The following is a 14,291-nucleotide window of genomic DNA, read 5'->3' on the forward strand; positions in this document are numbered from 1 at the left end:
GTATTGACCAAAGAAAAATCTGATACCCTGAGTTACCTCCCAGTCAGCTCTCAGCTATCGAGCCTCTGGGCCGCTAGAGCTCAGGCAGGGAGAACAAAGAGCAGCGAGCTTGTGGGCAGGCACTGCCTCGGTGAGTCAGCAGCCCACGGGGACCCGCACACTCTGATCCAAAGCTTCACAACAGCCTTGCAAGGCCTGGCTTGCTTGATGGCTCGTTTAATCTTTGATAAGAGTTGATGCTCTTTTTGCTGTGCTTAAATTTATTTCAAAGTGTGGAGTGCCACATGCACAGAGTGTGCAGCGTTCCAACTCTGCTGTCATCTTTTATCATGTCTCATTTGCTAAATAAAAAATTCATGATTATCCACATGTTCCAGAGAAACGTTTCTGCAAGCTTTATGATAAAATAATCTTACCTTAAGAGCTCACATTTTGTAGCACTTCTATAGTGAAATAATGTTTTGCTTTAAGTTGAACTGCTTTCAGGACTAAGGATAGTTTTCCTTTCAGAGGACTGTTTCAAATGGTTTGTCTTTTATTAACATGCTAATAAAGTTAACTGGCAGAGAGAGCACTGCTCTAGTGAATATTTGGCAAGAATGTTAGCTATGACTTCTGTCGGCCTGAATATTCAGGGACATAAGCTTTGCTTCATTCCTTCATGTTAATTCAACCAAGTTGCATTACTGGAAATTTCTTAGAATTTCTAAGAGGTGTTCTCCATTTTTATTGCTGGAACCAGTTTCATGTGTGTGAGATAAGTTGAATTGCCAGTTCTTATCAGCTGTCATTTAATGTCTGTATCAACAAGTAGATATATTAAAATTAGTGGTCGCAATTGGAAACTTCATCGTACTGTTGATTTTTTCTAAGTGTTTAGTAATGGAATCAACGATTTAAATATTCTATACTGTCTCTCTTGTATCCTGTATGTTTAATATGTGTGCGCAAGAAGTATCCTCTGATGAAGCAGGTCCCCACTCAGGAGAGGAGGCTGAAAGGGCAGCACTTACGCTGCCAAGTTTTAAGTGTCCTGTTCCTGCAAGAGTCTCCGCAGCCTAAAATAAAACAGCAGCGCCGGCAGCGCCTTTGGCCGCCGCTTGTGCTGCGGGGGCTGGCGCGTTACCCGCTGTGCCCCGTGACGTGCGGCCACAGAGCGGCTGCTCCCGCCTTGCTGGGGCGATCCGTGCGGTGCCGCTGAGAAAGCGGCTCCCCGCGGGGCAGCGCTAGGGGCTGCCATGGGCTCCCAGGGCCGGCTCCCCGCCCGCGGCGCCCCCGGCACTGCCCGGCCCCGTCCTGCCCGGAGCCGAGCGCGACCGCCCGGGCGCCACGGCCGCTGCCGACAGGGGGCGCCGCACAGCAGCGCACAGCCGCTCCAGCACGCGGCGATGGGCGGAGCCTCCTTCTGAGCGCCTGTCGCTCTCGTCGCTGCCCCGCCCCTTTCGCTGCCCGCGTTCCCCTGTGTGTTCCTACGTACAGGCGCGCGTGACGCCGGGCCGGGGGTGCCGTGTGCGCATGCGCGGTCTTGCCCCGAGCCGCGGCACGGCTCCAGGAGGGGCGGGGCAGCCCCGGGGGCGGGGCCCGCGCGCGGGGGCCGACGGGACGGATCAAGATGGCGGCGGGGCGGACGGGAAGCGTCCGCGGCCCCGAGCGGCGCCTGCCCCATTCATCGCGGCTGTGACGGGCCGGGGCCCGCCAGAGCGCCGGCCGAGCGCCGGGAGCGAGCCCGGGGGCAGCGCCAGCGGTAGCGGGACAGCACTCGGACCCGCCAGGCGCCCGTGACAGGGCGGGTCGGAGCGCGGGCCGGTGCCGCCGGCGCGGGCGGAGCGGACATGGCCACCATGGAGAAGCTGACGAAGGCCTTCGAGTCGCTGCGCTCCTTCCAGCAGCAGCAGGGCCCCGCTGCCCTCCCCGAGGAGCCGCTCCAGAGACCGTGAGTGACCCGCGCCCGGGTCTCGGGGGCTCTCCACACGCGTGTCCAACACCCCGCCCGGCCCGGTTCTGCTCCGGTTCTGGTCCCGGGACCGCCCCGAGCCGGGCCCGGCGCTGCCCCTTCCCCCGGCAGCTGGCGGCTCCCGCAGACACACACACACCGCCGTGTCGCGGTGCTCTGCCCGCTCTCTGCCGAAGTTCAGATCTGGAGTAACTTTTGGGGCGAGTGCGTTTGAAAAGTCCCCAGTGCGGGAGATGGACGGGAGGCACAGCAATGCTGTGTGGGTTTCACAGGCTGGTCTGGGAAGGAAAACCTTTTTTCACCTAGTACACTGCTGCAAAAAAGACAAAAATTTAAACATAACTTGAATGAAGCACTACTTTCAGCATTTTCTCTTCTGATAACTGCTGAAGCGCTTTTTGTTAGACCTTGTTTTTCTGTGCTTGACGCTTTCTGCATGAGTGTCTTTGAACTCTCTAGCTGATTGTGCAGCTTCCTTGAATTCAAGGCTGAGCAAGAGAAATTTCTTCTACTCTGTTATTCACTTTTCATATCTTTAAGCGTTGATTGTTTTTCAGTCGGATTTCTTCTTTCTTATAAGAGCAGTGCCCTGAAACTTCACGTTGAAGTTAAAAACAAGTTTTGATAGTTGTGAATTGAAAGTTTAAATAGAGTTGAAGTCTGAGCTCTGATGCTTTCAGAAGGATGACTGTTTGTGACAAAGTTCATTTAAAGTCTCATGCTGAGATGTACTGCACAGACACCTAAGAGAAGTTCGTTTAAATATTCCTAATATCTTTTTTCTTTCTTAAATGTGAGGGATAAATGTGTCAGATCCGTGAGATTCGCCCGTTTCCCCTTTGGGTGGGCATCACTGGGTGGAGCAGGACCAGGAGCTGTTCAGTGCCGCGGTGCTGCCCCTTGCGTTTGCACCCTCCACCAGCGCCTTTTACCGAGCACGTGTGAGGGCAGGGAGGTGTTTAGGGATAAACACATGAGTCACACTAATACTACTGGGGAGAAGGGAGAAGCAGCAGGGTTGAGGAGCAGGTAACTTCTAACTTGGCAGTTTGCTGTGGTGCTGGCAGAGGAAGGAGGGCAGTGGCTCTGGGCTCTCGGCCACCTGCTCCCTCTGCCCTTTCTGACATGGTTGCCAACTAAATTATCACGGTTGATGCTGTTCTTCTCTGGACAGTGTTGTCTCAAACAATCACAATGCATTTCTACACTTCTGATGCTTAAGAGGTGAGAAAACTCATCTTCGTCATGAGCTAGTTGTTCTTAGGGGTCCTACTGGTCTGCTGGGACTAATTGCTCTGCTTTGTGCATTTTTTTGTTTGACATGGATGAACATCTATTTCCAGTCTTTCCTAGGTGCTGTTCAAATTTCTGTGTTGAAAGTAACTGGTGAGAGAGGTCATGGTGTTTCAAAAGAAAATCCTTAGAATTATTTGTGATGCTTCTGATATTATGCTTGGTTTGGTGGTCTAAATTTAGGCATATTCTACTGTAAACATTAAAAAAATATTGTTGGAGTTGTCCTCGTTGACTTTGCTTTGTGTTTAAAAATAGGCTGTTTTCAGAAAGCTGATGGGACTGTATGCCCCCAGGAACTGGACAAATTCAGTGACTGAATTCAGCACTGAGCTCATAAAAGCCAGTGAAAAGCTATTGTGGCAGCCTCTGCTGAGGCCTCCCAGACTTTCAGTGAAATAGCAGGTGACATATTGAATGTAATTCACAATACTATCTGCATTTATTTTCTCTTGTTTGTAGTAGACTGGAAAGGAAAATTGTGTTTGTCATTCATCTTTGTTGTGGTTCTCTGTAAATAACACATAAATCTCTTGTAGTTCTGTGTACTAAGTTCCTACCATCCTACTGAGGACTGTCTCCTCCTAGGAAATGTTTTAAGATCAGAGAGATTGGGGTAGGGAAGAATTAATTGTTTACCCAGCAGGTCTCTATATCTTTCTTCATTTTATTGTAAGACAATGACTTCAGAACTTTTGATAATACTGATAGCCTCTCTTTTTTTAAGAAAATCTTAATTAAATCCAAGCTTTTACCAAGAAGATAGGACCTTTTTCTGTTTCAAGAGATTTTAATCAGCAATAATCATGTGTTATGCTTACGTTATGCCTTACAGTCAGATGTCAGTCTCTGGTCCCCTCTTTCTTATCTCTTGTTGGGATTTTTTTTCATTCTGTGTAAACTTAACTTGAGTTCTCTGTCATATTGCTTCTATACACTTCTGCTTAGGCAACTAATTTTCTTCCTTATATTTTTTCAGCTTTTTCAGTCTCTGACATTTTGTTAGAAATTGGATGTTTTGTTTTGCATCACAAAGCTCCCACTAACTTCAAAGTTTACTAGTATGGTGTAAAAATTTAGAGTTTGATTTGTGAATCCAAAAGTGGATTCTTTACATTTTCTCTTGTCAATTTATTCTAATAGTCACTCACTGTAATTGTTTTCAATTTTTTTTACATTTGATTCTAACTGTTACCTTTACAGCAAAAGGTACTGTAAAAGCCCAAGCAATATGCTTTTTTCAATACTTTTCCATTTTTCTGTGTCTTTTATGTTTGACTGAAGCTGTGGTTGTGGATTGGTTTGATCAGTGCTATATGGAGGCCTAGCATTAATTTCTTGTTTTACTGAAGATCACACAAACTGCATGGGTATTACATTTTGCCCTGCTTGTCAGAAGTGATGGTTCCTTGATGGTTTTTTGGCATTACCATGTCTAGGGTGTGTAGTAGAGCAGTTCTGGTTAATTTGACAATCCATCACTACAATCCTGCATTCCTACACCTTGTTTCCAGTGTCCCCTATATTTGGATTGAGTTTATTTCTTGATCCACTCATATTTCTGTTTGTTATTAAAAGAACAGGTTTTAGATTCTGTTGTTTTTGTCAAGATTAATGTCAAGCCATTTGGTTTGGCCCTTTTTTCTTATCACTGGCTCAGCTTTAGAACTTCTGTACTCTTCACATATTCCAAGGTCTAATAAAAATGAGCATTGGAGCTGCAACTCCCTTGTAGTCAGCTTGTCTGGACTCAGAGGGCAAAATTATCTGGGCTTGCTGGTTTTCTTACATTGTTTGTTACTCTTCCTGGTGTGTAGAAGTACACAGGAGATTAAACTCCTCTCTAAGTGAGATGGAGCTTTCCTGTTGATAACTGCTGCTTCCACATCTCCTGCCTTCTGTTACTCATCAGATGGGTGTGATTGATTCATCAAATGTGTGATGCTGTTGTTGGCCCCCTGGGTATGCTCATCAGTAGTTTGCCTGTGGACTTCATGATACTTCTGAATAGAGCTTTATTTGGTTTTTTTGAACTAAAAAATGTCATGTGTTTTCTCTCTGGATACTGTTTGATTACCTTTTTCCCTCTGTAGGCACAGAAAATATGTGCACATATATAATATACATTAAGCATTTTCCTTCCACCTTTCATTTCTTTAAATTATCTTTTTGGAAGTTATATTTTCTCCAGCTGGGCCTTTTTAAGTTTTGAAGTTACTTATTTCAGCAAGGTGTAGATTTTGTGTTAGTGGTGCTCTCTGTTTACAGAAATTTGCCCAAGAGATTGATCTCTGCTAATCTGAGCAGTATTGAACACCACTGCCTGCCTTGCTCAGGGCTGTTTTATGTGTAGATCATAGAGAGCTTTATTCTGGAAGTAGCCTTTGTCAGCAGGATTTTCAATATGTCTTGTATCTGAAGGAGTGAGCTTATGGGCAAGTTCAGATGTGCCTGTTGTATTTTTGGGTTGAATATGTACTGAAAATGATGCTCATAAGAGATTGGGACTGCTGGGTAAAATTAGCACGAATGTTGAAATGATTTAATTGTTTTCTGAGGTGCCTGCTCTCATCAGTGGTGCTGATGTTGCAAAATCAGTTGGACATCTTGGACAGTATTTGTTTTTTTGTTAGAGATGATCTAAAATGCTGCTAAAGACTCTGACACTTTTTCAAGATGGAGAGAAAGAAAGACATTGTGTATCTTGAGCAAATTCAGGTTGTCTTCTCATATTCTGCCAGTGTCTTAAGTCCAAGAAGAGATCCTCTTGGCTGTTTAGCTTGCCTAAATAAAATGCTGCCAAACTAAAACAGAAAAAATGGCTTTGTTCAGAGCTATTCCTTAAACTTATAAAAGTAGAAAGTATTTCTGGGATGAGATGAGATTTTCTTTATGAGAAAAACTGAAATTTTGGGAACACAGACTTTTGAACCCCTCACTTCCAGACTGAGGGAAGAAAAGGGACAGGGATACTGGGATGACTGGGATACTAATGACTTTTTTTTGAAGCCTCTACTGTTATTTGAGCTGAAGTTCCCAAATAATGCAGTGTAGTTCTTTAAAAACACTTGTCAAGCACTGTATTTTGAGTTAGCTGAATTTAATGTGCTTATTGGCTGCTTGCTGTTGGCCCTTGATGTTGTGTTACTATTAATGTAACTCAAGGCTGTTCACATTGTTTTCCAACTTCTAGTTCAGAAACACTGTTTTGCTATTTCATGATTTTTGCTATTTTTTACTGAGAGAATGAAATACTAAAAATTATCAATTTTCATTTGGAAAACAAAAGGGAAGAATCTCTGTGAATGTGAGTGATAATCTGGTAATTCTTTATTGTGAAACACTCAGCAGAGGTACCTTTGGGTGGGTGGTTTTGCTCCAGTATTGCTGCTGATTAATTATTTAAAAGTAACATCTGCTTTCCTAGAAGTGATTCTGTGTCAGTAAAGTTAGGAGTAGGAGAGACTGCAGACTTGAATAAAATTTCCCAGTCAGAACTGGGAGTCTGTCTCACTCTCTTTTTTCAGTTACTTTATTGGGGGTGGAGCAGGGAAGAGCTGCTATTGCAGAGCTGCTATTCCAAGAGCTTGTATCATGTGGAAGTCAATGTTAAACACATTTTGCAAAGGAGAAGTGTTTCATATTGTACTCTCTGTTGTTTGTAAATCCACATTCTTTGTTTGTGTGCATTTTGTTCTCTTTATTGTGCACTCAGCTTGGCCTTACCTGGGCTATACCAAGTGCTACTGTAGGGATGTTATTCTCAGTGGGCAGGCTGTGCCTCGGGCTTTGCTGTTTTTGTGGTTACCTTTGGAGGAATGTAGTGTGTGATGGCATTGCTTTGTCATCCTTTGCACTTCAGATGCAAATGGTCCATTTAATACAACTCGAAGTTTCAAGACATTGGCAGACAAAAAAGTCTAAGGTGATGCTGTGTAGGAGGAGGGTCTTTTTAAAAGAGCTATTTTTTGTTATCATGGCTTATTTTCTCCAACCTTCTTCTATCAATTTCTTTTATTTTTGCTTTCTTCTAGGCTGCATAATTTTTTCTATCCTTTCCCTTTACTCTTCAGTTTTCATTCAAGCATTTTCTCAGTGAAAGTTATGGAATTAATGTGATATTCCCTGTTAAATGATTCATTCTTCATTCTTTTTCTAAGTTTATATTTTTCCTTTGCTTGTGTGCCCATGTGCTCTCAGCAGCAGCTGCAGATGAAGTCCTGGCTCTGCAGGTAGTTGGTGTAGAGCTGTTTATGGAGTGCCCAGAGAGTGCAAATGCATCTTTTTCTTGAGTAATGATGAGACACTACTTTAGCAGGTGTTGGAATGGTCACTGTTGAACTCTTGTCTCACACACATCATCATTGTGTTCTTCCTTTAGAAAGAAAGAACTTGCAGCTACCAAGAAAGATCGAGTGAATCATTGTCTAACAATATGTGAAAACATAGTTGCTCAGTCTTTAAGGTAAGGCAATGTCTTTAATTTATTGGTTATTTATTATTAATGTCTTTAATTCATTAGGATGAATAACAACTTCAGAGTGTTAGTTGTTAGGACGATTCCTTATAATTGCTTGTTTTAAATGCTGAGCTTCTATTTAAAACTGAAATTGTATGGGTTTTTTTTGAACTAACTCAAAATCTAAGAAGGACTTTTGCTTACCTATTGGTGGAGTGGGCACTTTCCTTCTACTGCAGACAGGAAAACTTCAGCACAGAGGTCAAATACCTGAGCAGGTTATGTAGGAAAGAGTTGGGAAATTATGTCTTCTCTCGAATATGTGTGTGTAGTATATATGTAGTTGGATTACAAAACCCTTCCAAAAACATCATTGGTGCTCATTTTCATGGTGCACATTGTAATTTTCTAATGTTTGTTTGTTTAGGAATTCCCCAGAATTTCAGAAGCTGCTGGGCATTGCTATGGAGCTCTTTCTCCTCTGCAGTGAGGATGCAGAATCTGATGTCCGAATGGTTGCAGATGAATGCCTTAATAAAGTTATTAAAGTAAGAGCTTTTACTGTCACATTTTGTCACTTCTTGATGCAGTGTCCTGTCTGAATTCCTACTGATATTCTTTTAGTTGCCTTTCTTACTGTTGCTAATACCTCACAATGTAAGAGGCTAGGTAGGTTTCTGTACTAAATTCTGTATGTGCTCTTTCTCTCTTTGGAGAGGTTTCTATGCCCAAATCAACATTTTAACTTTAACTTGTCTTATGTAATTCATTGCTCTGATCTATTCTTGTCTTCAATTGTTCATTAACTTTGTTCTCTTCAAGTTAACCAAAACAGGAATGTGAGCTTTTCTGAAATCATCCTGTGTAGGAGGAATACTCCTATTATTGTTCTGTAAACATAAAGACACTTAGCATGAGGAAAGGTAAAAATATTGTTTAAAAGCTGATTGAAAGGTAGTGTGGTTTGCTGAGACTTGGAGGAGGAGATTTCAGGCAGAAGTTAGAATAAATATAGTATTCTGGAGATTGTTTGTTCCCCTGCTGTGATCCAGAATGAAGAGCTTGTTGGAGAGCAGCAGATGGGCATTCACAGGAGGTCATGCAAGGTCTAAATCTTGATTTAAAGTATCTTAAAATGAACCTTATGAGTAATTTGTAGAAGCTGCTGCTTCAAGAGGGGGCTTGTGTTCACTTCCTTTTTTTGGGTTTTTTTTTTTTCTGAAATACTTGAACTTTAAGACCTGTTATGTACTTGCATAAATAATCTAGTTGATGCAAAGTTTAAGTGCTTTAGAAATATGCAAATAATAATTTTCTTTCCTATGAAGGGGTGTGTAGAAGCAAGAAAACTGAACATTGATATCTGAATGAATTAAGTTTTGGGGATTGAGCTTGTGGCTGGAAGTTGTATGGAGAAGCTTACAGATTGTGTCGTGTGTTCCATAATGGTAGGGAATGAGGAAGTGTGAGTTCCTTGCCTTTTTGTTTGGCCCAATAGCACTTTGCTCTTTTCACTCTGATTTGAATGTTTTTCTATTGGAGGGAGAGCACTCTGTGAAATGCATACAATATTATTTAACTCAATTTGCCTTAAAGCTGTTCTGAAACAGTCCTCAAGAATATAAGCTTATTTTCTACTTTCCACAAAACACTTATGTAGGCTTGGTATAAAATTTACCTCATAAATTCTGTAATCTATTTAATATTGTTGCTTTCTGGCATGTTTCAGGGTAACTTGAAAAGCCTATTTTTTCTGCCCAAATGTTCGTATGGTAGTTTGTTTTGTTTTCAAGATTAAAATGGTTTTAAATTCTGGCATCTTCTGTCAGTCATTAAGCTTGGCTGTTGGTCTCAGCTCTGAAGTGGTAACAGTTGTGATATTCCACACACATGGATGTATCAGGCTGTTAGGGAAGCTGGGTGTACTTTGTATTCTGTTTCTGTGCTTTATGTTGTGTGGAAGCAATTTAGCAACTTGGGCAGGCACTTGTGTATAAATGCAGAAACAAAAAGATGTCCAGTTTTACTTTTGGCTGTGCGAGTGCCAGTCAGTGATGCTTGTGGTAAGTAGAGCTGTTGTGCCCCTAAGCTTGCATTTTAGTCAAAGTTCAGCCATCTTTTAGTATCTCAGGCATTTTTAGAGGCTAATTCTTTTGCTAGTTAGCAAAAGATACTTTGTAGCTTCTCTTGAAATAAAAGTCTATAGATGAAAGCATTACTTGTATAACTCTGTGTCTGCCTGGAGTTTATGCTCATTCCTGTAACTAGAAAATACAGACAAGGCTGAGCATGTAACTTTAGATAAACACTCTGTAAGTCATCTTCAATTATCACTACACCTACTTGTCAAAACCTCAAAGACAGCGTAAATGGCTCAAAATTTAAATAACTGTATTGATACCTTTAAAAGAAAAAACACCAAGGTGGGACTTTGCAGGTTTCTGTGGGTAAGGTCAAGCTGTCTTGTCTCTAAAGCTGATGCATGATGTTGTAGTACTCTCTGTGCTAATGATACTGGGGGTACTGTTCACACAGATTGCAGTACAATTGGCCTCAGTAACTGGAATTTATTCTTGTAGCAGTTTAGAGCTTACTATGCTTTTCTTCAAGTGATGACATTATAGATTCTAGTCTGCTAAAAATACAGCTATACACTAACAAAAAGAGTTCCTGTAGTTGGGTGTGTTGTAAGGACAACTTAGCCTCAAAGCCAAATAATAGCTGGGGCCTTTTTGTGTTGCTTGATATCCTCAAATATATATATATATATATATATATATATATATATATATATATATATATATTTAGAGACAGTGAACTTCTCATAAAAACAAAGTTTTGTGAAGTAAATCCTACCTGCTGTCATCCTGGCACCTTCAGTCTATAGTCTATAGTTGGGGTGCTTATGTTAATATAAAGATACAACCAGCTAAGATTTTTCTGGGGAAGACAATGCCATTGTATTGTAACAGGTGTAACTGGGGTGAATGGAGTTTTGGAGCATACAATTTTAGCTGGGGAGATCAGGCTCTGGAGGAGCCACAGGCACTCCACTCACTGTGCTGAAGCAGTTGTGGCTTCTAGCTCAGTAGGTACCATGAGATTTTGTAGTCATGATGAGTAATCCTGTGAAGATGGGAGTTTAATGGTGGTGGCCAGGAAGGCAGTTAGAAAATTAGAAATGGAGAAATTATTGGGCAAGGAATAAAAAATTAAATACTCCACAATGTAGCACTGTATGAATTCACAATGTAGGCACTTTCAGATTGTATGGGGGTCTCATCTCATCAGAGGAAGAGCTGATGGAAATATTCATAAATTGTAGTATACACTAGGGAAAAAAGTGGAGGAGGAAGGGTACCCATATATATGTATATATGATTATATTTTCATATCTTCTTATTCTCTGATACATTGAAGGTAGAGAATTATCAAGTTGGGGTGAACAGAAAATTACTGCTTCTCTGTGCTTGCTTTCATGTCATGTGCACTGGGTTTTAGCCAGGCTGCAGGTTTGAACCCTGTTGCTGTATGCTTGATTGGATCCTGAGCTGTGACACTTCTGGTATGCAGAGCTCCTTGTGGTGTGTGTACTAACTGGATGCAGAAAATTGGCTGATTCATGAAACAAAGGGTTTTCAGGAGCTGTTAAAGGTAATGGTACAAATACAGCTTCAGTTTGAGAAATAGTAGAAGCTGGCTTGACAGTGGGGGAGTGTAGCAGGGAGTGCCTTTTTTGCTGTTTGTGAATGCTATTCTTGTGGTTTAATGTTCTGTTCATGAGTAGCTGTTTCTGGTGATTGCCAGAAAGCACAAGAGGTCAGCTCTGCTTGTAGGCTGATCCCATATGGCCTTTTGCAGGTAGAGTCAGTAAAACAGTCAATATTTACTGCAAATAAGTGTTAGAGTTTGTGGAGTGTGTCCACGTTAGTGTGAAGGATAAAGGTGTCTCTTCTCAGTATTTATCACTTCCTTAGTTATACATCAAATATAGGGACCATTAGATAGTTCTGTGCCTTGCTTGAAGCTGTTTTACTGCAAGTGTAACATTTTTCCTCTAGAGCACCTCCCCTCTGATACAGTATGTTCTCAATGCATTTTATTGCAGGCTTTGATGGATTCCAATCTTCCCAGGTTACAGTTAGAACTCTATAAAGAGATTAAAAAGGTGAGTGATTTTCCCTTCATGTTCTTTCTTCTAAATTTATTAGTATTTAGTCTGTGTTCTAGTATATTGGAATGTAAGCATTAGTGTAAATTAGTAGTTTGTCTTTTAAGATCCAGGTCAAATCTTCATTTTTAGAAGGATTTGTGACTGTTTTAAAGTATTATTCTACTGAATTCCTCACTGCTGTCCCCATTGTTTGTATTTAACTACTCCTGAAAGTTTACCTGGCAGAAAATGTGTGAGCATTTGGTTTGAGTGGCAGTTTGAGTTAGCCTTAGTGACTCCCCACCCAAAGGAATAATTCATGATGTTTGCTCCACTGACTCAGCTGGAAAGAATAACTCAAACCAAAAGGGTGATGGAAAGTAGATGGAGGACAGTGGCATTCTTAATTGTCACAACCTTATGGAGAATTTAGGCTTGAAGTAACCTGCTACAACTACTTTATGAATGTATGATGTGTACTTACAGCTTCTTACAGAGGCATAGGGAAAAATACTGAAGCATCTCTCTAGGTATCAAAAGCTACAGTTCAATTATGTCCACAGGGAGAAATTTAGTAATAGCCTTTTTGAAGTTTGTGACTGCAGAAGAGAAATGCCATGTTTAGGACAGTATCACTGAGATTGTGTCTTTTGCATCTATAAACATGTGGCCAGGTTTGTATAGACAGAAAATAGAGGTGTTACTTGTCAGATAGTAATGATACTGGGTTTTTTTTGGGTTTTTTTTTTTTTTGTTTTTTTTTTTTTGTTTGTTTGTTTGGGGGTTTTTTTTGTTTTTGTTGTTTGGTTTTTTTTTTTTTTTTTTTTTTTTTTGTTTTTTTTTGTTTGGTTTTTTTTTTTTTTTTGGAGGGAATAATCGAGCTCTAGAAGATAAGTCAGAAAACCAATGTGCATGCATAGCTTTTATAGCTTTTCTTGTGTTAGATTGTAGGGATGTAGATGTATGGATATTTTATTGTACTGCTGTACCTTAATGTCATGCAATATTTTTGAGGGTGTGGAAATGGACATCACCTAATTTACAGAAAATAGCCAACATACAAATTGCTCCAAAGTTTTTACACATTTATAACCAGGTGTAGGAGGAAATATTTTGTTGTTCAGTTGGCATGTACTTCTTGAAAGGTGCTCTTGGATTCATGACAGCTGAGAGAGAGGTAGCATATGCAACAGGAGCACCCAGCAGAATGAATTTTGTTTGTGCATCAGGATCAGAAGCCATGCCAGAATCTGTTGTTTGGCTGTGAACCTGAGAAATGGATGTTTTGCAATTCAGATGCAAGTATTTTTTACTTGTCATGCTAACAAGGCTGCAAGCCTTTGATATACCAGCTGAAGAAAGCAATAAAGAAATGACAGTTTTTAAACATCTCAGCTTTGTCTTCAGGGACTCAATTTGAGAAGCATTTTGGTTGGGTTTGAACTACATTAGGTAGACACCCTCCTAGCATCTTGACTTCCACAGTTTTCTATATTTCCAGCAACACTAAGGAATTGTGCTACGTCCCTAGACACTAATGTAAGGGCATTCTGCTTCAAGTCAGGTGCACAATGTGGAAGGTGTCAGTCCAGGCAAACAGATACTAAACTTCAGCAGTCAATCCATTGTGAAGTGCTACAGATCAATATATTGATTTTTCCTTTGGTGCACTCAGAAGCTGAATGTTGTTTATTTGCATATCTTCTCTGCTGTCAATTTTGTGCTGTATTTATATCTCTGCAAGTGTTACAGTGATTTTCAGACTCTCATCAGTGTTTCTTTGTTGGCTGATGCCTTTCTCTGTGGTATTTTAAGCAGATTTCAGCAGAGCAGAGAACTCAGACACTTTTCTTTTGTGGTGTTCCTTACTATTCCTTTTAGATTACTCAGAAAACTCCTCATACCAGTTAGAAAAATGAAGGTAGTCATGGAACTGACTTGACTTCCTTTTGGCTAAAGGAAATTTATGATTTCCAGACACCTTATATTTTTATCTGTTTAAGTAAAATATACACTATTGTATGTTATAGGCAGTTTTTTGTAGGAAATGGTTTTGCCTGATGAAATGTGATAGTTATATACTCTGTCTAGAATGGTGCTTCAAGAAGTCTGCGTGCTGCACTCTGGAGATTTGCTGAGCTTGCCCACCTAGTTCGGCCTCAGAAGTGCAGGTAAACACATTCTAATAATGAACTTTCCAAAGAACCTTTAAAGAAATACAGATGTTAACAAAATGTTACTGTTTGTGAGGTTAAAATATGTAATTAGGAGGTTGGAGGAATTGCTATCACCTTATTCTCTCTGAATTTATTTCATCAGTGTGTTTTTTTAAGTGGAGTTTTAGTTCTATGCTCTACATTACTGTAGGGGGGGGAAACTTGTAAAGATAATGACTTGTATATTTTTAAAGTGTATTCTTCTCTTGCATTCAG

At 40.8% G+C, this 14,291-nt stretch overlaps 1 protein-coding gene across 2 annotated transcripts in view; it reads left to right on the top strand.

The window, feature by feature from the left end:
• Nucleotides 1-1,579: 1,579 nt before the first annotated feature.
• Nucleotides 1,580-14,291, top strand: part of HTT (huntingtin) — an 81,623-nt gene continuing 68,911 nt past the window's right edge. For both annotated transcript variants that reach the window (XM_071447433.1, XM_071447434.1), the window contains exons 1-5: nucleotides 1,580-1,933; nucleotides 7,629-7,712; nucleotides 8,134-8,254; nucleotides 11,815-11,874; nucleotides 13,951-14,030. In XM_071447433.1, the coding sequence (XP_071303534.1) occupies nucleotides 1,833-1,933; nucleotides 7,629-7,712; nucleotides 8,134-8,254; nucleotides 11,815-11,874; nucleotides 13,951-14,030 (446 nt within the window). In that variant the 5' untranslated portion in view covers nucleotides 1,580-1,832. The remainder of the gene's footprint in view (nucleotides 1,934-7,628; nucleotides 7,713-8,133; nucleotides 8,255-11,814; nucleotides 11,875-13,950; nucleotides 14,031-14,291) is intronic.

Source organism: Agelaius tricolor, unplaced genomic scaffold (genome assembly GCF_023055355.1).
Source record: "Agelaius tricolor isolate 1412-34295 unplaced genomic scaffold, bAgeTri1.0.p SCAF_24, whole genome shotgun sequence".
In the NCBI taxonomy this organism is placed as follows: Eukaryota; Metazoa; Chordata; class Aves; order Passeriformes; family Icteridae; genus Agelaius; species Agelaius tricolor.